Source organism: Nymphaea colorata, chromosome 11 (assembly GCF_008831285.2).
Source record: "Nymphaea colorata isolate Beijing-Zhang1983 chromosome 11, ASM883128v2, whole genome shotgun sequence".
In the NCBI taxonomy this organism is placed as follows: Eukaryota; Viridiplantae; Streptophyta; class Magnoliopsida; order Nymphaeales; family Nymphaeaceae; genus Nymphaea; species Nymphaea colorata.
This window is the reverse complement of record NC_045148.1, coordinates 20,347,263-20,370,965: the sequence shown is the minus strand read 5'-3', so window position 1 is coordinate 20,370,965 and position 23,703 is coordinate 20,347,263. Positions and strand designations below refer to the sequence as shown.

The window sequence follows — 23,703 nt, the reverse complement described above, 5'->3', positions numbered from 1 at the left end:
TGATGAATGCTCACATATTAGCCAATACTTATCGTATCGGCCCCCTCCCCAAAATATACAAAGCCGGATGTTAGTTTTTTATTTTGTAAATTTTTCATTGTTAGTTTTTTATGTAAGGGGCCTCCGGTCCACCTCAATGAAGCTTAGGAAGAAGAAGAAGGAATAAGCCAAGGAGCTCCATGGCCACAAGTGCTTTGCTATGCAGGAATTTATTTGTAGACAAATACCTTTAACCAAGACTACCCCCAAAGGACTGACTGGAATCTCATAGACCTTCTCGCTTTGTTCGTCTTCTAATTGATGATGAACTTACGTAGAAAGAAAGTACTTGGGTTCATTCATACAGGCTCCCTGTCCGTTCTAACAATCAGCTTCCGCTGACAGGAATCCAGCAAACGTGGACATCAATGGTGAGTTTGATCATCATCCTAGCTAGTTTCTGCTGAGAGGAAAGGAGAAAAGTTGCGGTAGGAGCGGAGAGTTTGATCTACATGTAAGAATTCTTTCAGGAGAGTTAGAGAGTCAATTGACTCATAATTTACTATTGAAAAAAATACAGAATGCCACCTAACAAATAGGCAATAACAAATCATGATCACCGCCTAAATTTGAACTTGATCAAATAGGATACCCAATTTTTCCATGTAACAAATAGCATGCAACTATTTGTTGCATTTTACCTTGTACTCTTAGAAGCAAGAGGCGAAATAACAGCATAACGTGGTAGGCTTGATTCTGCAACATTTTCCTCGATGAATGGAGGCTGTGTGGGCGAGGGAAGGTCCAAGTCATTGTTGCCAAGCATGAGAACCACCATTGACATGGTTGGCCTAGTTGCAACATCTTCTTCAATGCAGAGTAAGCCAATATGCAGACACCATAGCATTTGATCACTTGTAGAAGTAGCAGCATCTTTGAGGACTGGATCGATGAACTCTGTCCCCTTTTCTTCACACCACAAGCTCCATGCCTGTTTGAAAATATCAATTCAAGTGCATTAGTTTTACACGGTTGTCGAATTCCTAGCACCCTATGTGCGATGACTTGAAAATAGTTTTATATTTTTACGAGCTAGATGCTCAAAGGCTATTTACAAGTTGTTCTAGTTCATAGTTTTTTGAGGGAAGTCAAGTTCACCACTCCCCTAACTAAGGTGCCATATTCGTGGACGAGTGTGTTAAGGTGAGTGCATCATCACACTCAATGGGCGAGGACTTAGAATAATACTACATGGAAGCTTGAGAAATTTTCAAAAATTTAAATGGGCATGTGCCATAGTACTGATTGTTTTCTTGGTAGATTTTTGGGATGCAAATCAAGTAAGTTACGGGGTTGGCTAGGGATTTGCTAGATCATGCACATGTGCCAGTTTAGGTTGGAACGGAATTGTTGAGGCTGTCGTTGAGGTGTAGATGTATATACATCTGGTCCTAGTAGACAAGCTCGAATATTGATCTTCCTGCATCGCCAAGACAACCACGAAGAGAAACTATGGCCGGACGATATGCTTAGCAGATGATGTTGTAATTGCAACTATACATGGAGATTGACAATTTTCTGAGTGCTCATGGTATCAGTAACCATATGTATTTTATGTGCACCTCAGCGAGAGGGAGAGGGAGAGACTTACATGCTCGACGAGACAACAGCCTTGATGAGTAGCACAAAAACTTGAATTCAGTTGGCCACTGATGATTTCCAACAATAAAATACCAAAGCTGTAGACGTCAGATTTTGTAGAAAGGACACCATTCATGGCATACTCTGGAGCCACATATCCACTAACAGAAGGAAAGAAAGTGCATTAGTTGATTGTAAGATAACTATAATGACACTATGTTTATATATAAGACTGCTCTTCAGATCAACACCGACTAAACCAAGAGTTGCATCATCATGCAGTTCATCTTCACCGTTCACGATCAGCACAAAAAAGAATTTTAGGATTGCATTTTTTTGTCTGCTTTTCGACTAACTATAAATCAGTTGTAAGTCAGGAGTCCTATATGAGTACCAAATTTTGCAAGTTGTTTAGTCATAAAAATAAAAGAAATGGTTTATTCTTTGCAGAGCTTCTCTTGCAAGTAATTAACTAAAAGATATTACGATATTTCACCTCATGTGAGCAGATGAAGCAAGAGGTTTGACTTGGAGATCGGACACTGTGGAAGCCCAAAACACCATGGTACTTGGTAGTATGAACATTTATAATGAAAAGACAAAGTCATGGTGATTATAAAGACTTGTTCAGCCATCGGTGTTTATGGGAACGTTGCACTTACGATGTACCAACAACGGCACTGGTAGTTTCCTGGTCCTGAACTCCACTGAAAATCCTTGCCAATCCGAAGTCAGAAATCTTAGGATTCAATTGCTCGTCTAACAACACGTTGCTAGCTTTGAGATCTCGATGAATGATGTTGAGTCGAGAATGTTGGTGAAGGTAAAGCATCCCCCTTGCAATTCCTATTATGATATTGAGCCTCTTTTCCCAATCCAGCAAAACACGCCTTCCTGGATCTGCACATTGTAATGTTCACTTTTGATTACTCTCTCTTTTTCTCTCTCCGCCTGCAGAGTTTCAAAAAGCTCCAGTTCCACTTGAGATGAAACAAGGTATATGTCCCATGCCCCACAAGTAACTTTGAATTTTCAAAAATTAGATTAAATTCTTTGGTAGGGGAATTCAAGTCCTATTTCCAAATGCCTCGTACATTTTTCCGTTTGGGAAAATGTTTATCTGCTGCCATGAAGATGAAATGAATTTTCTAATCTGTGGAAAAATTTGGAATTGTTCTGAAAGCCCAAGAATTCATGCTCAGGGGGAGCCACTTGTAGTTCTAAAGCAACAAAAGGTGCTGGAAGATTTACTTTCTGATAATCGGATACCTGAACTTCACACGCACTTTTTGTGTATGCGCTTTAAGTGTGCGAGAGAAATAAAGATACCAACCCTTGAGGAAGAAATCAAGGCTTTTATTGGGCATATATTCATATATCAGCATCTTCTCGTCGTTGTCCAGGCAGCAACCAATGAGCCGAACCAGGTTTGTGTGTTGAAGTTTGGATATCAGCTCAACTTCATTCCTGAACTGCTTCAACCCTTGCTTCGAGCGACCGGACAGCCTCTTCACAGCTACTTCCTGCCCATCGGGAAACCTTCCCTGGTTGGAAAGCATCACCACATGTTATGCATTTGACATTCTAAAAGTGGTACATAATCTCCAAAATGCAGTTCATATTAGGGAACATTCAACTCGAGGATCTACTTTTTCCCTTAATTTTGAAATATTATTCACCTCCTTAAATTTCAGGCGTTAAGGATACAGGTTTTCTTACAACTGTCTGACTGTGGAGCACAAGTTTAACGAATGTTACCTCGAGACGTGTATTTTTTGAAGCTTTCCCTAGCAGATCGAATAATAGAACCAAATTTCTGTTCAAGTGAGATAGTAAACTCAGACTATGCATGGTCGAAAAGGTAAGTCCTTGTTTGACGGCTGGCAGAGGACCTTTGACCCGAACCATGGATAACCTTTATACTAAATTTCTGTCAATAGCGATGAATCACATAAGGATTAATGAACTAAGAATAACTCCAATTACCTTGTAGACAGGACCATATCCACCTTCTCCAAGCTTATTTGATTCTGAAAATTTATCTGTAGCATATTCTATTGACCTCAGGCTGACCTGTGGTAAATCATAGTTTGCCTTCCTTGGATGTCTGAGACAAGCGGTTTGCCTTTCTTGTGGTAAATCATAGTTTGCCTCACTCCCTGCTACACTCTCAGCAACAATTGCGGAAATCAAAATTATGAGATATTTGGGTGAATAACAGGACCTATGGACAGTTTATCAAGGCACATGAACTTTTACCTTGATGCTGTCTTCTCCGAACTAAGCACAACAAACAGGCTGCTGCTAGCAGTAACCCTCCAATGAAGCAGATAACAACAAAAATCCACCAGCGGTTATGCCCTGTATGGAAAGGACAATTGTTTTCTGTGTAAGTTCCGGTCGTTTACAGATTGGTCAATATCCAATTTGGGTCAGACATCATTACAACGTACAAGTGTTACCCAACAATTTCTAGAAAGAAATTCAGCATTTTTAGCAGTACATTCTAAGTTGGGAGTCTCTTTTTTTCTCTCTTTTCCATTTTTGAGAAAGGAGAGGAAGATCATGTGGGCATATTGGAAATTCAATAGAATGTACCTAAAGCAAGGTGATGACGGTGGGATGTCACCTTGCCATCAAATAACAATGGCCAAGATGAACCAGAGGAGGTTGGTAACAGAAATAGGCAGATGCAAATAAAACAGAGCAGACGTGATAGCCTGTTCTCATCATTAAAAGGTCTTCCAAGTTCCAACCCCGAGAAAGTAAGTTCCTTCTCCAAGTTGTCATTTGGAAGCAGGTGATTTTCGTAGCCGCAACTCGAGACACTTCTTTTCTTAGAGGAGGATGTAGTGTGCAGTACGCAGTGTTCTTAGAATTTTCAATACAAGTGACGGGCTCGACATCATTTCTGCTCAAAATGGTGACGTTCTTTCACCAAAACATGATTACGGTTAGGATTTTGAATCTCTTTAAGCATGTGATTCGGTTTAATAAGAGACTCACCGTGATTCCGCTGCGGAAGTGATACCAGTGTTGGATCGCCAAAAAAGAAGGGCTGCACTCCAAAAGCCAGGATGCAGCTTCCCCTGAGGATACTACCGCCTTGCTTTCCATTAGAACATCCCTCAATATCAGAGCTCGCATTCTGCAAGCACCACCTACATCGATCCACAGGTATATCTCTCACGCACTGCACCAAAGCGTAGATCCTTTTTGAGTCAGGAATTACAGATATTCCTGTAGCAAAGAAGTGATTAGAAGAACTCTGCATCGACAGTGAGGTCAGGTTGGATTCTGACGCTTTTTCTTCTGCTGGTTGGCATGCTCCGTCGGAGACGTCTACCATGCCGCCGAAGTTCTCGTCAGAGTAACGCAATTGGCAGTGGTCGAGCCATATGATGGCCCTTCTACTGTTGGGGCACAGTTCTTGGATTTTGCTAGAAGCCTGGGCCGTGCAGTGCCAACAAACGTCATTGGGGATGTCGCCTCGGCACAGGGCCTGACCGTAGACTTGGCCGGAGCCCAGGCCAACGTTATCATTATAGAAACCAGATAAAGGTGCATTCTCTATCAAATAAGAGAGCAGAGCCTTGAGATTTTTATGAAAGGGGGTGCCAACCTTGTTGCTTGATGTTGGTTGGGAGCAATTACTTGAGAAAGAACCGCCACTGTTTGGATCAATCTTGTGAGGTGGTGGAGTGAAAAAGGAAAAGGGCTCGAATCTTACCAGGCACTCGATGTTATGGTAAACTACACCGCCCTGTCTATCTCCAAAATTCTTGAGCATTTGAGCGAAGGCTATGTCTAAGCAAGATCTGCAGCCCTTAGGGGACAGGTATTGAACGCACTGTGCGGTGGCGTAGATAGTCAGGTTCCGAGTGTATCTGAACATGTCGCCCCAGAACAAGCGGCCTGAAGGGTTGGTGGTTGTGGAAAGGATGAGCTTGTTGAAGAAGGAAATGAGCATGGGTCTGAATCTTTGGGGGTCGGGGATGGCCTCGAGCCTCGGAAGTGACAAATTCATAAATGATTGAGGCACAGTGAAGTTAGCGTCATGATAGTACATTATGCAGCCTTGGAAGAAAATGATGGCCGCTCTGTTCTGAGGGCACAGCTGGGCGACCTGTGAGGCAGCATCAGAGACGCAGACCTGGCAAGCTTCACCGTCGAGGTCGCCCCGACACTGGGCAGCGGCAAAGGCTTGGTCGGGGCTCTTGCCCACGGTGACATTGTAGAAGCTCGTGAGGGACACGTTGGCTACCACAGAGGCCAGCGCCCGCTGCAGGTTGTGGCTGAAGGTGCTGTTCGCCGTGTAGTTTGAGCTGCCGGAACAGTACCAAAAGTGAGTTTCAGTCATGTCAACGAACCCCAGTGGAAGGAGGAGGACGATTAGGAAGAGGAAGCAGCATTCTGTTCTGCACATGTTCCCACCACCATGTGAAGGACGACAGAATTCTTCTGTGTTTAAAATTAACGGAGGAGGAGGAAGGAGGAGGCAACGCTGTGCATGGGTATTCGAGTCGTCGGCTTCTTCCTCTTCTAATCGTCTTATCGACGTCCTAATTACCACGGCGCTGTATAAACTTGCTCTATGAACAGATCGGCCCAATCATGGAAAATAAACCAAGAGCACCAATATTATGGATCTTCAGGGTGGTATCCCTTAAAAGCCTATAGTTATTGATGATCAGGTCTTTCCTGTATAAGAAATTTCATGTATAACAACGACGTAAACGTATATGATTTTTTTGTAGTCTTTCAACGTGTCATCTTAATTGGAATACTTCTTCAACGGTTGCTAGCATAAGCAAGACCTATATCAGATAAAATAGAAATCTGAGGCCTATGTTAGAAACTATAAAAGAAAAAATAGGACCTTAGAATGAAGTTTCTGCAGTATGCATTTATGTCATTCACAACGCCATTGTCGCTTATTTAGTGCTTTCGACCAACAAACAATACCGGAAATAAATTGCTGTCCCGCTCTCTGTCTGAGTCACAAGTGGAAGAGTTCAACATTATCGCCTTTTGGAATTATTGGTAGCTCAAATGGGTGGTCTGTGATGCATTGGCATGCGTCAATCTTTGTTTAGAATGTGCACAACTAACAACTGTTTTGATCTAAATGGACTGATCGAAGCAACAGGACCTCCAAATGTTCAATCATGGAATAATACATGAGTTCCAAGAGATTGGATAAGTTCTCAAATTCAATTTTTCAACGCATAAGGGAATATAGGCTTTCCGTTTTTCATTATTGTGATTGCCCCATTATTGAAGGGCATTTTAGTCATTTGAGCACATGTACACGAACTTTGAGTAACTGGGCCCGAGCATTAAATCTAATCCCGCCATGACTCTTCTAGCAGCAATAGCAGCAATATCTGCCTCACAATGTCACACTCCCCTAAATCCCCAGAAGACATTTAGATGTGTTTTGAAACCATGATTTTATGAAAACCAAGTTTTTTAACGAGTTTTAAAAGTCTAAGTTATTTGTTTGGGTGAATACACCCAAAACCTTGCTTTTGATTAACTTGAGAGGGGAAAACCAAGTTTTGCAAAAACTGATGGAGTTTTTTCATACATAATTTTGATGACACCCAAAATGCCAAAAATTCGAAACAAAACCAGATTTTGCCTTCAAAACCGGGTTTTGGAGTGTAATCCAAACACCCCATTAGTCGCTTAATTAAATATTGTTTTTAAAAAATAAAACTATTAAGAGAATGCATGTTTTTAAAAATTTACCTCGTATGCTTTTCAGATTTACGATCACTCGTTATCACGTCGTGTACAATGGCGTCAATTGTGCCAATGTACTGCTTCGAGTTCGAACAGCTTTTATGGCTACAAGTTCAAGACTATTAACACAAGAAACCTTTTATAACTGATCACTCGTAAACGATACACGAAATTCTAACAAAAAGAATGACTTCGAGATTCGTTCGTATGGACTGGACTCTCCTCATCTTCTTCTATGCGCCCCTCTCCATCCTTCTCCCCCATCCTGACTCCATGTTTATGATGCTCAATGTTTCGGATAGTTAAAAACAAAAATTTTAAGATCTGGGGATTAATCCACGAGAGATATCTCCTAAATAGTATGTCAAAAAACCTGATTTGGATTGGATATCCAAGCTAACTGCATATGAAAAAGATTAACATTTGATTAAGAGATTGGATCGCTTTGTTTTTGGATTTAAAAAATGACATGAACATCCATTAGAGTCTAATTTGAGTTCAGATTTAAATAAATATCCGGTTGGATCCGGATTTGGATCGAACCAAGTTTTAATAAGCATCCATTACTATGTCCTACAAAAGTCTGTCCTTAATACTGTTCAAATTCAGACAAAAAAGTTAGTTCCATTCATAGATTTAAAAATGGGACCAAGATCAGATTCAAATTGTGAATTCATATCAATTCAGGCAAGTATAAAGTTTTATTTTAACATGCAAATAGGAATCTGAATATGTGAATATCTAAAAAAGCAAGCAAAAATTACATCATCCTATTCTACCTTTTCTACGCTAGCTGGCTCCTTGTAGAAGTGGTTCCTCCAACTCTTTTCCACTATGGAACAACCCCAACGATCTTCATCATGGGTATGAGTTCACTGATCGTCCCTACTCCGACACATGTGAAAGACAGGAATGGAGAGACCTAAAATATCGAACAGAAGTCATATGAATGTGATGAAAACCATTAGATATAAGGTTAAATGATGCAAGTAGATTGGTATAATCTCTTCTATGTTCATACACAATTTCGTGTGTGCAACCTTTGTTGCTTTTACCTAGTGCTCCCTTCAGAAGCAACAGGCCGAATAAAAGAATAACGTCGTACGCTTGATTCTGCTGCGTTTTCCCCGATGACTGCCGGTTGTGTAGGCAAGGGAAGGACGAAAGAGTCGTTCCCAAGCATGAGAACCACCCTTGACATGGTTGGCCTAGTTGCAGCATCTTCTTGAATGCAGAGAAAGCCAATATGCAAACATCTTAGCATTTGATCACTTGTTGAAGTACCGTCTTTGAGGAATGGATCGATGAACTCTGTTCCTTTTTCTTCACACCACATGCTCCATGCCTTGTGAATATATATGATAACACCCATTAATAAGCATGGACGTAAGAATAATACTGTGTTCAAGATTGAGAAATATTCAAAAATTCAAAGACATCTGTCATATGCAGTACTAATTGATCATCTCATTTCTTTGCAGCTTTTCTGGGATGCAAATCAATAAGTTATGAGGTGGGCAGGGATTTAATTTGCTAGAGCATACATATGGGTCAGGTTGGATTGGGACAAAATTATAACCGTGAGCTGCCCACCCAAGGTTATAAACTCCAGATGCGGTCAGTCTCCACCTTGACCGTTGCTTTACACCTCTATAAAATCAAGAGTTGCAGATTATCAACTCAATGCCTTAGAGCACCTGTACCACCCTGAGGCCCTTTCTTGGTGGCAGCTGCTGTCCCTCAAAATATACTTGTTTCAACTACGGGTTGAGACAGAGAAGTATATATTCTTAGTGAACAAGCTAGAATATGAATCTTCCTACATGACTACTACCACTTACTTTGGCATCTTGATGCGCCCCAATGGCCATAGAATATGCGTAGCAGCTGATCATGTTGCAACTATATATGGAGAAATTGAAGATTTCCTGATTGCTTATGATTTCAGTAGGCATGAGTGAAGTTTTTTTGAAAGATACAGTTCTTCGTATGCATTTCCATGAAAAAAGATGCTATTTCGAGCCAACATTTATTTGGGGAGGGGAATGGTGAGAGAGAGAGAGAAAGAGAGAGAGAAAGCAGAATAATTTTCTCAACATTCTGCTCTCTCTCTTTAGAGAGACTTACATTTTCAACGAGGCCATAATGTTGATCATGAGTGGAACAAATACTTGCAGAATTCAGTCGGCCGCTGATGATTTCCAACAATAAAATACCAAAGCTGTAGACATCAGATTTTGTAGAGAAGACACCACCCATGGCGTATTCTGGAGCCATATATCCACTGTTAGAAAGGAAAGAAAGTGCGTTAGTCGATTCTAAGATAACCGGCAATTATGCAACCCACAGATAACCACGCTGACTATTGACCAAACGAAAGGTCACATAACTATGCAGTTCATCTTCATTGTCCACCAACAGTCGGAAAAAATAATTTTTGACTCGCAAGTTTTTTACTTCAGTTTTTCTTTTGAGAAGCTGAGATCAAAATAAGGCTGTAATCCTATATATACGACTACCAACTTTCAAAAGTTGATCAGCCATAAAATTAAAAGAATTTATCTTGCATTTCTTCTTTTGCCACTAGTTCACTACAACAGATCCACAATGTCACGAGAATTGGCTTCCAGATCAGTGATCGTAGAAGCCAGGACACATGGTACTATGAAAATTTACAATGAACAGACTAAGTTATGGTGATTATAAAGACTTGCTGAGAAATCAATGTTAATGGTAGCGCTGCACTCACTATGTACCAACAACGACTCTCGTAATTGCCTGGCCCTGACCTCCATCGAATATCCTTGCCAACCCGAAATCAGAAATCTTAGGATGCAATTGGTCGTCTAACAACACGTTGCTAGCTTTGAGATCCCGATGAATGATGTTGAGTCGAGAATCTTGGTGTAGATAAAGCATCCCCTTCGCAATTCCTTTTATAATGTTGAACCTTTTCTCCCAGTCCAAAGAAGCACGGCGTTTTGGATCTGCACATTGTATTTTTTAATCAGTTTGACTTGAGTAACCACGCCCACCCTCTCTCTCTCTCTCTCTCACACCCCCTCTCAGTGTGCTTCTAGAATTTCAAAAAAGTCCACTTCGACGTTAGATGAATGTATGTGTCCTATACCCTCCAAGTAACATTGGAGATTCCAAAATTTGACTAAATTCTTTCATATCATTTTCATATATATATATATATATATATATATATTGCGAGCATGATAATCTGCTGCCATGAAGATGAAATTAAGTCTGTAATTTATGTGGAAAAACTTGAAATTTTGTTTGAATGCACATGATTCATGCTTAGGGGTAGCTGGTTTTAAGGCATAATAAGTACTTCCGTACTGGCATCCTATCATATGCAGAAAAGGAATTGTAATTCCGATTAACAGAGGCCACCTTGTGGAGTACTCATAGGCGACTGAACTTCTAAACCTCCATCAAACCCCAATCAGAAAAAGGTTCACTTTTCGAACGTTGAATACCTGAACTTTACTTATGCGTTGTGTGTATATGTAAGCGTGTGAAAGAAATAAAGGCACCAACCTTTCAGGAAGAAATCAAGGCTTTTGTTGGGCACATATTCATATATGAGGATCTTCTCCCCTTTTTCCAAGCAGCAACCAACAAGCCTAACCAGGTTTGTGTGTTGAAGTTTCGCTATCAACTCAACTTCATTCCTGAACTCCTTAAAACCCTGTCTAGATCTTCCAGATAACCTCTTCACAGCTACTTCCTGTCCATCGCGGAGATTCCCCTGGTTGAAAAGCATCACCACTCGTTATGTAATTGTCATTCAATTGAAAGTAAATAATCTCCAAACTTCTGCTCCTCATGAATGTAAGGAAAATCCAACTTGGGATCAATTCTTTTCCCATAATTTTTGAAAAATTATTCAATTTCTTTTAATCTTCAGATAAGGTCCGTCACAAGCTTACAACTGTTTGACTATACAGCTCAGGTATAATGCATGTTACCTAGAGACATGTATCTTTCGGAACTTCTCCTAGCAAATCAAGCAAGAAAACCAAATTCAATTCAATTTAGACTGTAAACTCTGCCAACAGTGGAAAACCTGCGATCTGTATCAGGAATTTCAGAAATCGACCATTTTATTAAAATTAAATGGCATGGTCCAATATAACAATGAATAACAGGAGGATGATTCAACCAAGAATTAATTGCTGGAATTACCTTGTAGACAGGACCATATCCACCTTCTCCAAGTTTATTTGATTCTGAAAATATATCTGTAGCATCTTCTATTGTCCTTAGGCTGAAATGTGGTAAATCATAGGTTGCCTCATTCTCTTCCGCACTCTCAGAATCAACTAAAGTTGCTTCACTCTTTTTTAGTTTATCTAAATTAAAAAAGTAGGAGATCAAACTAATTAACTTTTATGGTGAACAGAAGAACCTATACAGTCATTCAAGGCACATAAACTTTACCAGGATCTTGCTTTCGTTTCTGAACTAAGCAAAACAAACAGCCTGTTGTTAGTAGTACTAGTCCACCAATAAAGCAGATGACAACGAATATCCACCGGCGATGGTGCCCTGTTTCAGAAGGACAACTCTTATGTGCATCAAAGATTGTGGTTAGTGCCAAGGAAACTAATCGCCTTACATGTGAAGACAAAAAGAGATAAAGTAAAAGATTATAGATAAGTAACCCTCCGGTGAAGACAAAAAGTAAAAAAAAATCAATGGTGAAATTGACAAACGCTTGCTCTTGCTTTATTAGATGGTTTCGTCAAACTATTTTTTCAGCACAAGGGACCTGCTTGATGCTCAAAAGGCTAACAATCTTTCACCAAAACGTGCTACATGCTACAGATCTTAGATCTCTTTAAGCATGTTCTTGGGCAAAATGATTAAGAGTGAGGCTCACCATGATTGGGCTGCGGAAGTGATACGAATATTGGATTGCCTAAAAAGAAGGGCTGCACTCCAAAAGCCAGGCTGCAACTTCCCCGGAGGATACGACCGCCTTGCTTTCCATTAGAGCATCCCTCAATGTCAGAGCTCGCATTCTGCAAGCACCACCCGCATTGGTCTGCAGGTATATCTATCACGCACTGCACCAAAGCATAGATCTTCTGCGAGTCCATTGGCACGGACGTTCCTGTAGCAAAGAAGCGATTGGGAGAGCTCTGCACTGCCAGCGACGTCAAGTTGGAGATGAGGATTCTCAAATTCTGATCGAAGATCACGGGATTTGATGCATTCTCCGCTGCTGGCTGGCATGCCCTGTCATAGCCATCTACCTTGCCGGCGAAGTTCTCATCGGAATAGCGCAACTGGCAGCGGTCGAGCCATATGATTGCCCTTTCGCTGTTGGGACACAGCTCCTGGATTTTGATAGAAGCCTGGGCTATGCAATACCAGCAAACTTCTCTAAGGACATCGCCTCGGCAGAAGGCTTGGCCGTAGACTTGGCTGGAGCCCAGGCCGACGGTGTCGCTGTAAGAGCCAGAAAGAGGAGCACGCACTATTAGATGATTGAGGAGGGCCTTGAGGTTTCTGTGGAAGGGGCTGCCAACCTTGTTGCTCGATGCTGGTGGAGAGCAGTTAGTTGAGATGAAAATGGCGCTGCTTGGAGGAATCTTGTGAAGTGGGGGAGCGAAGGAGGGAAAGATGCCATAATTTGCAAAACACTCAAGATTATACATAGCTGTAGCGCCCTCGGAAAATGCAACATCCTTGAGCATGAGAGCAACGGCTCCATCTAAGCAAGACTTGCAGCTCCTTGGGGATAGCCTCTGAAGGCACTGCGCCATGGCGTAGATAGTCAAGTTCTGAGTATACTTGAAACTGTCACCCCAGTACAAGCGGCCCAAAGGGTTGGTGATGGCGGAAACAATGAGATCGTTGAAGAAGGAAGCGAGTATGAGCTTGAATCTTTGCGGGTTGGGGATGGCTCCAACAGTCGGGACGCAAGCATTCTTGAATGATTGAGGGATGGAAACATTGGCATCACCAACATACATGACGCAGCCGTGGATGAAAATCGCAGCCGCTTTGTTCTTGGGGCACCGTAGGGCGACCTGTGAGGCAGCATATGAAACGCAAACCTCGCAAGCTTCGCCGTCGAGGTCACCTCGACACTCTGCGGCGGCGATGACTTGGTCGAGGCTTTTGCCCACCGTAACATTGTAGAAGCCGGTGAAAGAAACGTTGGCTACCAGAAAGGCCAGCGCTTGCTCCAGGTTGTGAACAAAGGTGCTGTTTGCTATGTAGTTTGAGCTGCCGAGGCAAATCCAGTTGGGGTTCTCAGCCATGTTGACTAGCCCCGGAGGAAGGAGAAGGGCGATTAAGAAAACAAAGCTGGAGGCTGTTCTGCACATTGCCTCGCCACCATGTAAACGATGGTAGAACTCTTCCAAGCAAGATTGCGAAACAAAGGAAGAGGAGCTCACAAGTCAGAAGAATGCAGTAGAATAGAATTTAGACTATTATACTGCCGGGCCGCCTGCCGGTGGCTTCTCGCTCCCTCTTTCCATATTCTCCGACTTGGCTTCTCGTTGAAATTTTTTGCCTCAATTTGCTCATAACGCCGCTCCTGTACCAGTAAATGAGAAACGTCACCTTTTTCCTTTGCATGAAGAGTGACAATTTGTTGTTGATTTGAAAGCAACAATGCAAAAGTGTATAATAATTTTATATATTTTAAAATGCATGTCATATTACTTAATTATCCTAAGTGAAAGTGAAAGAGCTTAACATATAACCTGCTTGCACAAAGTAGGCCTGCATCAGAAAAACTAGAAACAAGAAGCTTATATATAACAAAAATAGGTTGTTAAATAGGAATTTCTGTGTCCGATTACATACATTCAATGCATTATTACCGTCGGTCGATTTGCAGGCTATTTAATGCATTTGGACCGATACCTATCGCTTGAAATAAATTGCTAAGTTAACTCATCATTCTTGTCCTTTTCAATGATGTGACCCAGAAATTTTGGTGGCTGAAGAGAAAGCTCAAACAGCACCATTTACTGAGTCATATTAAATTTGTTGAGCGACCATCGCCGCAAATATTTAGCAATTTAATATGCACCCTGGGTATATTAAATATATTTAATATTCAGCAATTTAATATTGTTTTAAAAAATTAAACAACAACAATAACTCATCCGCCGCATATGTTTCTTTTATTTTATTTTGATAGTGACTCTCGATAACGTCATACACAGTGGCTTCAAATGGTATATTTTGAGCCAAAGTATCATTCATTGCATTGCATTACCAACTTCAAGTTCTGACAGCTTTCTTCGTGGATAAAAATTCAACGACACATTAACTAGAACTCGCTTGGCTAAGATCAACTCAAACCTGGGAAAACAAGTGAGCTTAACAGAAAACTAGAGCATATAAATGAGTGAGTTCGAGTTACCGTGAACTTCATTTCATTTGATTAAAGAAGTTGATATGAATGAGTCGAGTTCGAGTTACCGTGAACTTCATTTGATTAAACAAGTTGAGTAAGCTCATTTAATCTAGGTTATCCTCTTTTTTTTTGAATAATTTTCAAACTTAAAACAAGTAAAGGTTTAAGTCAAATTGGGAAGTGGTAAACGATCTTAAAAGAATCGATCGATCTCGAGCTGGGACACAATTTATCGAATCGAGCATATTCTAGCTTCTGCTGAGAGAAGCCAAGCAGCGTTAGGTTGGGCATCAATGGAGAGTTGGCCGACATGCAAGGTTTATTAATTTAGAACAGTGACAAGTTGCATATATCTTTTTCTTCATATTTCTTGGTGGTCCAACCTTTGTTGCCCTTACCTTGTGGTAATTTCAGAAGCCACAGACGTAATAACAGAAGAACATCGTCGGCTTGAATCTACTACATTCTCCCCAAAGGATGCAGATTGTGTGGGTAAGGGAAGGTCCACCGAATCGTTCCCAAGCATGAGAACCACCGTCGACATCGTTGGCCTGGTTGCAGGATCTTCTTGAATGCAGAGAAAGCCAATGTGCAGACATCGTAGCATTTGATTACTTGTTGAAGTAGCAGCGTCCTTGAAGACTGGATCGATGAACTCTGTCCCTTTTCCTTCGCACCACAAGCTCCATGCCTGTCCATCGATTGAAGTAAATATTTGTTCATATGTTGGTCGAATTCCTATCACCTCATAGGCTATATTACCATTTGTACTACAAGTTTACCATTTGTTTTAGCTCTTTGAGCAAGTAATTAACCGCTCATACCCCCACACACACACACCCCCACACAGAGAGAGAGAGAGCGAGAGAGAGAGAGAGAGAGAGAGAGAGAGAGAGAGAGAGAGACTTACATGCTCAACAAGACTACGACCCTAAAGAGTTGCAGAAATGCTTGCAGAATTCAGTTTGCCGCCGATAATTTCCAACAATAAAATGCCCCAAAGCTGTAGACATTAGATTTTGTAGAAAAGACGCCATCCATTGCATACTCTGGAGCCATATATCCACTGAAAGAAGGAAAGAAGATGCGTTAGTTGATTCTAAGGTAACTTAAAATGGCGGTCGCTTCATAGAACTGCTCTTCATATCACTCACTGACTAAACCGAATGGAACACAATTGTGCGGTTCACCTCCATTGTGCACTAGCATCAAAAAAAGAATTTTAGACTAGCATTTGTTTGCAATCTTTTCTTTGACAAGTGGAGATCGCAAGAACTCTGTAATCCTATATGACTTATCAAATTCGCATGTCGTTTAGTCATAAAAATAAAAGGAATGATTTGTTTTTTGCAGATCTCCTGATACTAATTCACTAAAAAAGATCACAGTGTTTCACCTAACGTAAATGAAAGAAGCATAAAGAATTTGACTTTCGGATCAGACACCATGGAAGCACAGAACTACAATTGATGAAGAAAGAAGTCATGGTGATTATAAAGACCTATTCAACAACAAAAACATATGGTAGCTTTGCACTTACTATGTACCAACAATGACACTTACCTGGCAATGAACTCCGATGAAAATCCTTGCCAATCCGATTGCTAGTAGCTTTGCACTTACAATGTGGTCGTTCACAGATTGTTAGATGTAGCAAAGAAGTGATTGGAAGAACTCTGCATCGCCAGTGAGGTCAGGTTGGATATGAGGATTCTCAAATTCTGATAGAAGCTCGCGGGGTCTGACGCTTTTTCTTCTGCTGGTTGGCATGCTCCGTCGGAGACGTCTACCATATCGCCGAAGTTCTCGTCAGAGTAGCGCAATTGGCAGTGGTCGAGCCATATGATGGCCCTTCTACTGTTGGGGCATAGTTCTTGGATTTTGCTAGAAGCCTGGGCCGTGCAGTGCCAACAAACGTCATTGGGGAAAACCAAGTCTTGCTAAAACCGAGTGAGTTTTTTCATACATAATTTTGATGACACCCAAATATTCCAAAAATCCGAAGCAAAACCAGATTTTGCCTTCAAAACTTGGTTTTGGAGTGTCATCCAAACACTCCATTAGTCATTAAGTTAACTTTTGTTTTTTAAAAATAAAACTACTACGAGAATGCATGCTTTTAAAAAGTTACATCGTATGCTTTTCATATTCATAATCACTCGTTATCACGTCGTGAACAATGGCGTCAATTGTGCCAATGTACTGCCTCGAGTTCTAACAGCTTTTATGGCTACAAGTTCAACACTATTAACACAAGAAACCTTTTATAACTGATCATTCGTAAACGATGCACGAAATTCTAACAAAAAGAATGACTTCGAGAACTCCTTCTAAGCGTCCCTCTCCATCTTTCTCCCCCATCCTCTCTCCTTGTTTATGATGCTCAATGTTTTGGATAGTTAAAAATTAAAATTTTAAGATTTGGGGATTAATCCACAAAAGTTGTCACTTACATAGGAATGCCAAAAAAACCTGATTTGGATTGGATATCCAAGCTAACTGCTAAAAAAATCAGATATGAAAAACTTGACATTTGATTAAGATATTGGATCACATTGTTTTTGGATTTCAAAAATGACATGAACATACATTAGAGTCGAATTTGAGTTTAGATTTAAATAAATATCTGGTTGGATCTGGATTTGGATCAAATCAAGTTTTAAATAAATATCCTCTATCCTATTTCCAACATTTAGAAAGTCTGTCCTTAATACTGTTCAAATTCAGTTAAAAAGTTAGATCCAGTTATAGATTTAAAAAATGGGATCAAGATCAGTTTCAAATTGTGAATTCATATTAATTCAGGCATAGTACAGAGTTTTATTTTAACATGCAAATAGGAATCTGAATATTTGAATATCTAAAAAAGCAAGCAGATGTAACAAAAATTACATCATTCTATTCCACATTGTAGAAGTGGCTCCAACTCTTTTCCACTATAGAACAACCCCATCGATCTCTCATCATGGGTATCAGTTCACTGATCGTGTCCCTATTCCCACACATGTGAAAGACAGGAATTGAAAGATCCAAAATATCGAACAGAAGTCATATGAATGGGATGAAACCATTAGATATAAGATTAAATGATGCAAGTAGATTGGTATAATATCTTCTATGTTCACACATTATTTCATGTGTGCAACCTTTATTGCTTTTACCTTGTGCTCCCTTCAGAAGCAACAGGCCGAATAAAAGAAGAACGTCGTACGCTGGATTCTGCTGCGTTTTCCCCGATGACTGCCGGTTGTGTAGGCAAGGGAAGGACGAAAGAGACGTTCCCAAGCATGAGAACCACCCTTGACATGGTTGGCCTAGTTGCAGCATGTTCTTGAATGCAGAGAAAGCCAATATGCAAACATCTTAGCATTTGATCACTTGTTGAAGCACCGTCCTTGAGGAATGGATCGATGAACTCTGTTCCTTTTTCTTCACACCACAAGCTCCATGCCTGTTTGTGAATATATATCATAACACCCATTAATAAGCACGAACATAAGAATAATACTGTGTTGAAGATTGACAAACATTCGAAAATTCAAAAAGCCATCTGTCATATGCAGTACTAATTGATCATCTCTTTGCAGCTTTTCTGGGATGCAAATCAATAAGTTATGGGGTGGGTAGGGATTTAATTTGCTAGATCATACATATGGGTGAGGTTGGGTTGGGACGAAATTATAACCGTAGACTCCAGATGAGGTCAGTCTCCACCTTGACCATTGCTTTACACCTCTATAAAATCAAGAGTTGCAGATACTTGGCAGTTGGCATATCAACTCAATGCCTTTAAGCACCTATACCACCCTCAGGTACCTTCTTGGTGGCAGCTGCTGTGCCTCAAAATATACTTGTTTCATCTACGGGTTGAGACAGAGATGTATATGCTCTTAGTGATCAAGCTAGAATATGAATCTTCCTACACGACTACTACCACTTACTTCGGCATCTTGATGCGCCCCAATGGCCATAGAATATGCGTAGCAGCTGATCATGTTGCAACTATATATGGAGAAATTGAAGATTTCCTGATTGCTTATGATGTCAGTAGGGATGAGTGAAGATTTTTGGAAGATACAGTTCTTTGTATACATTTCCATGAAAAAAAATTCTATTTCGAGCCAACATTTATTTGGGGACGGGAATGTTGAGAGAGAGAGAGAGAAAGCAGAACAACTTTCTCGACATTCTGCTCTCTCTCTCTCTTTAGAGAGACTTACATGCTCAACAAGGTCATAACGCTGATCATGAGTAGAACAAATACTTGCAGAATTCAGTCGGCCTCTGATGATTTCCAACAATAAAATACCAAAGCTGTAGACATCAGATTTTGTAGAGAAGACACCACCCATGGCGTATTCTGGAGCCATATATCCACTGTTAGAAAGGAAAGAAAGTGCGTTAGTCGATTCTAAGATAACCGGCAATTATGCAACCCACAGATAACCACGCTGACTATTGACCAAACGAAAGGTCACATAACTATGCAGTTCATCTTCATTGTCCACCAACAGTCGGAAAAAATAATTTTTGACTCGCAAGTTTTTTACTTCAGTTTTTCTTTTGAGAAGCTGAGATCAAAATAAGGCTGTAATCCTATATATACGACTACCAACTTTCAAAAGTTGATCAGCCATAAAATTAAAAGAATTTATCTTGCATTTCTTCTTTTGCCACTAGTTCACTACAACAGATCCACAATGTTACGAGAATTTGGCTTCCTGTTCCAGATCAGAGATCGTAGAAGCCAGGACACCATGGTACTATGAAAATCTACAATGAACAGACTAAGTTATGGTGATTATAAAGACTTGCTGAGAAATCAATATTAATGGTAGCGCTGCACTCACTATGTACCAACAATGACTCCCGTAATTGCCTGGCCCTGACCTCCATTGAATATCCTTGCCAACCCGAAATCAGAAATCTTAGGATGCAATTGGTCGTCTAACAACACGTTGCTAGCTTTCAGATCCCGATGAATGATGTTGAGTCGAGAATCTTGGTGTAGATAAAGCATCCCCCTCGCAATTCCTTTTATAATGTTGAACCTTTTCTCCCAGTCCAAAGAAGCACGGCGTTTTGGATCTGCACATTGTATTTTTTAATAAGTTACTTAAGTAACCACGCCCACCCTCTCTCTCTCTCTCTCTCTCTCACCCCCTCTCAGTGTGCTTCTAGAGATTCAAAAAAGTCCAGTTCGACGTCAGATGAAAGTATGTGTCCTATACCCTCCAAGTAACATTGGAGATTCCAAAATTTGACTAAATCCTGTCTCATGTTTTGAAATGTTTCATATCTTCTTCATATATATATATATTTTGCGAACATGATAATCTGCTGCCATGAAGATGAAATTAAGTCTGTAATTTATGTGGAAAAACTTGAAATTGTGTCTGAATGCACATGATTCATGCTTAGGGGTAGCTGGTTTTAAGGCATAATAAGTACTGCTGTACTGGCATCCTATGATATGCAGAAAAGGAATTCGATTAACGGAGGCCCCCTTGTGTAGTACTCATAGGCGACTGAATTTCTAAACCTCAATCAGAAAACAGTTCACTTTTCGATCGTTGAATACCTGAACTTTATTTATGCCTTGTGTGTACATGTAAGCGTGTGAAAGAAATAAAGGCACCAACCTTGCAGGAAGAAATCAAGGCTTTTGTTGGGCACATATTCGTATATGAGGATCTTCTCCCCTTTTTCCAAGGGGCAACCAACAAGCCTAACCAGGTTTGTCTGTTGAAGTTTCGCTATCAACTCAACTTCATTCCTGAACTCCTTAAAACCCTGTCTAGATCTTCCAGATAACCTCTTCACAGCTACTTCCTGTCCATCGCGAAGATTCCCCTGGTTGAAAAGCATCACCAATCGTTATGTAATTGTCATTCAATTGAAAGTAAATAATCTCCAAACTTCTGGTCCTCATGAATGTAAGGAAAATCCAACTTGGTATCAATTCTTTTCCCATAATTTTTGAAAAATTATTCAATTTTTTTAATCTTCAGATAAGGCCTCTGTCACAAGCTTACAACTGTTTGACTATACAGCTCAGGTATAATGCATATTACCTAGAGACATGTATCTTTCGGAACTTCTCCTAGTAAATCAAGCAAGAAAACCAAATTTCAATTCAATTGAGACTATAAACTCTGCCAACTGGGGGAAATCTGCGACCTATATCAGGAATTTCAGAAATCGACCATTTTATTAAAATTAAATGACACGGTCCAATATAACAATGAATAACAGGAGGATGATTCAACCAAAAATTAATTGCTGGAATTACCTTGTAGACAGGACCATATCCACCTTCTCCAAGTTTATTTGATTCTGAAAATGTATCTGTAGCATCTTCTATTGTCCTCAGGCTGAAATGTGGTAAATCATAGGTTGCCATATTCTCTTCCGCACTCTCAGAATCAACTAAAGTTGCTTCACTCTCTTTTAGTTTATCAAAAATTAAAGAAGTAGGAGATCAAACTGATTAACTTTTATGGTGAACAGAAGGACCTATATAGTCATTCAAGGCACATGAACTTTACCAGGATGTTGCTTTCGTTTCTGAACTAAGCAAAACAAACAGCCTGTTGTTAGTAATACTAGTCCACCAATAAAGCAGATGACAATAAATATCCACCGGCGATGGTGCCCTGTTTCAGAAGGACAACTCTTATGTGCATAAGACAAAAATAGATAAAGTAAAAGATTATAGATAAATAACCCTCCGGAAGACAAAAAATAAAAGAATTGCCAAACCCTTTCTCTTGCTTTATTAGAGGGTTTAGTCAAACTATTTTTTCAGCACAAGGGACCTGCTTGATGCTCAAAAGCAGGGGCGGAGCCAAGATTTTTTCTAGGGGCGGAGTCAAGATTTTTTCTAGGGTCGGGCCAAGACGATTTGCGGGTCTGGCTAGGGTCGGGCCAAGGGAAGCGACGAGGAGCGACCGGTCGGGCCAAACTAAAAAAATTTGATTTTTTCAATATAAAAAAAAAAAAATTCATGGGCTCACCCGGGCCATGGCCCGGGCGGCCCCCCCCTCTCCCTCCACCCCTGCTCAAAAGGCTAACAATCTTTTACCAAAACGTGCTACATGCTACAGATCTTAGATCTCTTTAACCATGTTCTTGGGCAAAATGATTAAGAGTGAGGCTCACCATGATTGGGCTGCGGAAGTGATACGAATATTGGATTGCCTAAAAAGAAGGGCTGCACTCCAAAAGCCAGGCTGCAACTTCCCCGGAGGATACGACCGCCTTGCTTTCCATTAGAGCATCCCTCAATGTCAGAGCTCGCATTCTGCAAGCACCACCCGCATTGGTCTGCAGGTATATCTATCACGCACTGCACCAAAGCATAGATCTTCTGCGAGTCCATTGGCACGGACGTTCCTGTAGCAAAGAAGCGAATGGGAGAGCTCTGCACTGCCAGCGACGTCAAGTTGGAGATGAGGATTCTCAAATTCTGATCGAAGATCACGGGATTTGATGCATTCTCCGCTGCTGGCTGGCATGCCCTGTCATAGACATCTACCTTGCCGGCGAAGTTCTCATCGGAATAGCGCAACTGGCAGCGGTCGAGCCATATGATTGCCCTTTCGCTGTTGGGACACAGCTCCTGGATTTTGATAGAAGCCTGGGCTATGCAATACCAGCAAACGTCTCTAAGGACATCGCCTCGGCAGAAGGCTTGGCCGTAGACTTGGCTGGAGTCCAGGCCGTCGGTGTCGTTGTAAAAGCCAGAAAAAGGTGCATGCACTATTAGATGATTGAGAAGGGCCTTGAGGTTTCTGTGGAAGGGGCTGCCAACCTTGTTGCTCGATGCTGGTGGAGAGCAGTTAGTTGAGATGAAAATGGCGCTGCTTGGAGGAATCTTGTGAGGTGGCGGAGCGAAGAAGGGAAAAATGTCATAACCTACATAACACTCAAGATTATATAGAACTATACCGCCCGTTGAAGATGCAACATCCTTGAGCATTAGAGCAACGGCTCCATCTAAGCAAGACTTGCAGCTCTTTGGGGATAGATTCTGAAGGCACTGCGCCATGGCGTAGATAGTCAAGTTCTGAGTATACTTGAAACTGTCGCCCCAGTAGAAGCGGCCCAAAGGGTTGGTGATGACGGAAACGATGAGATCGTTGAAGGAGGAAATGAGCATGAGCTTGAATCTTTGGGGGTTGGGGATGGCTCCAACATTCTTTTGGAAAAATTTCTTAAATGATTGAGGGATGGAAATATTGGCATCACCAACATACATGGCGCAGCTGTGAATGAAAATCACAGCCGCTTTGTTCTTGGGGCACCGTAGGGCGACCTGTGAGGCAGCATCGGAAACGCAAACCTCGCAAGCTTCGCCGTCGAGGTCACCTCTACACTGGCGCCCGCGATGACTTGGTCAGGGCTCTTGCCCACCGTAACATTGTAGAAGCCGGTGAAAGAAACGTTGGCTACCTGAAAGGCCAGCGCTTGCTGCAGGTTGTGACCAAAGGTGTTGTTTGCTATGTAGTTTGAGGCAAATCCACAAGGGGCTCTCAGCCATGTTGACTAGCCCCGGAGGAAGGAGAAGGGCGATTAAGAAAACAAAGCTGGAGGCTGTTCTGCACATTGCCTCGCCACCATGTAAACGATGGTAGAACTCTTCCAAGCAAGATTGCGAAACAAAGGAAGAGGAGCTCACAAGTCAGAAGAATGCAGTAGAATAGAATTTAGACTATTATACTGCCGGGCCGCCTGCCGGTGGCTTCTCGCTCCCTCTTTCCATATTCTCCGACTTGGCTTCTCGTTGAAATTTTTTGCCTCAATTTGCTCATAACGCCGCTCCTGTACCAGTAACTAAGAAACGTGTCCTTTTCCTTTTGCATGAAGAGTGACAATTTCTCGTTGATTAATTTTACATATTTTAAAGTGCATGTCATATTACTTCATTATCGCAA

General features: G+C 41.1%; 2 protein-coding genes across 5 annotated transcripts; both read right to left on the bottom strand.

Annotated features, from left to right (window-relative positions):
* Window positions 1-514: 514 nt before the first annotated feature.
* Window positions 515-6,278, bottom strand: LOC116265080 (cysteine-rich receptor-like protein kinase 10). 4 transcript variants are annotated; one of them, XM_050080419.1, is made up of 8 exons: window positions 5,243-6,278; window positions 4,627-5,068; window positions 3,880-3,981; window positions 3,607-3,782; window positions 2,954-3,164; window positions 2,283-2,520; window positions 1,631-1,781; window positions 515-970 (listed from the first exon to the last, which is right to left on the bottom strand). In XM_050080419.1, the coding sequence occupies exons 1-8, from the start codon at window positions 6,044-6,046 to the stop codon at window positions 677-679; spliced, it is 2,418 nt and encodes an 805-aa protein (XP_049936376.1). In that variant the 5' UTR covers window positions 6,047-6,278; the 3' UTR covers window positions 515-676. The 4 variants fall into 4 exon arrangements, with proteins under 4 accessions (XP_049936376.1, XP_031501484.1, XP_031501482.1 ...); XM_031645624.2 differs by having other exon boundaries at window positions 4,627-4,813; window positions 5,351-6,276; XM_031645622.2 differs by having other exon boundaries at window positions 4,627-6,278.
* A 1,723-nt stretch (window positions 6,279-8,001) lies between these two features.
* On the bottom strand, window positions 8,002-23,586 carry LOC116263663 (uncharacterized). The gene is made up of 17 exons (XM_050080379.1): window positions 21,929-23,586; window positions 21,316-21,423; window positions 21,060-21,214; window positions 20,410-20,620; window positions 19,618-19,855; window positions 18,988-19,144; window positions 17,929-18,218; window positions 15,166-15,537; window positions 14,627-14,712; window positions 12,266-13,792; window positions 11,824-11,931; window positions 11,569-11,735; window positions 10,921-11,131; window positions 10,118-10,355; window positions 9,496-9,652; window positions 8,424-8,713; window positions 8,002-8,290 (listed from the first exon to the last, which is right to left on the bottom strand). The coding sequence occupies exons 1-17, from the start codon at window positions 23,025-23,027 to the stop codon at window positions 8,254-8,256; spliced, it is 5,451 nt and encodes a 1,816-aa protein (XP_049936336.1). The 5' UTR covers window positions 23,028-23,586; the 3' UTR covers window positions 8,002-8,253.
* Between the last annotated feature and the right edge of the window lie 117 nt (window positions 23,587-23,703).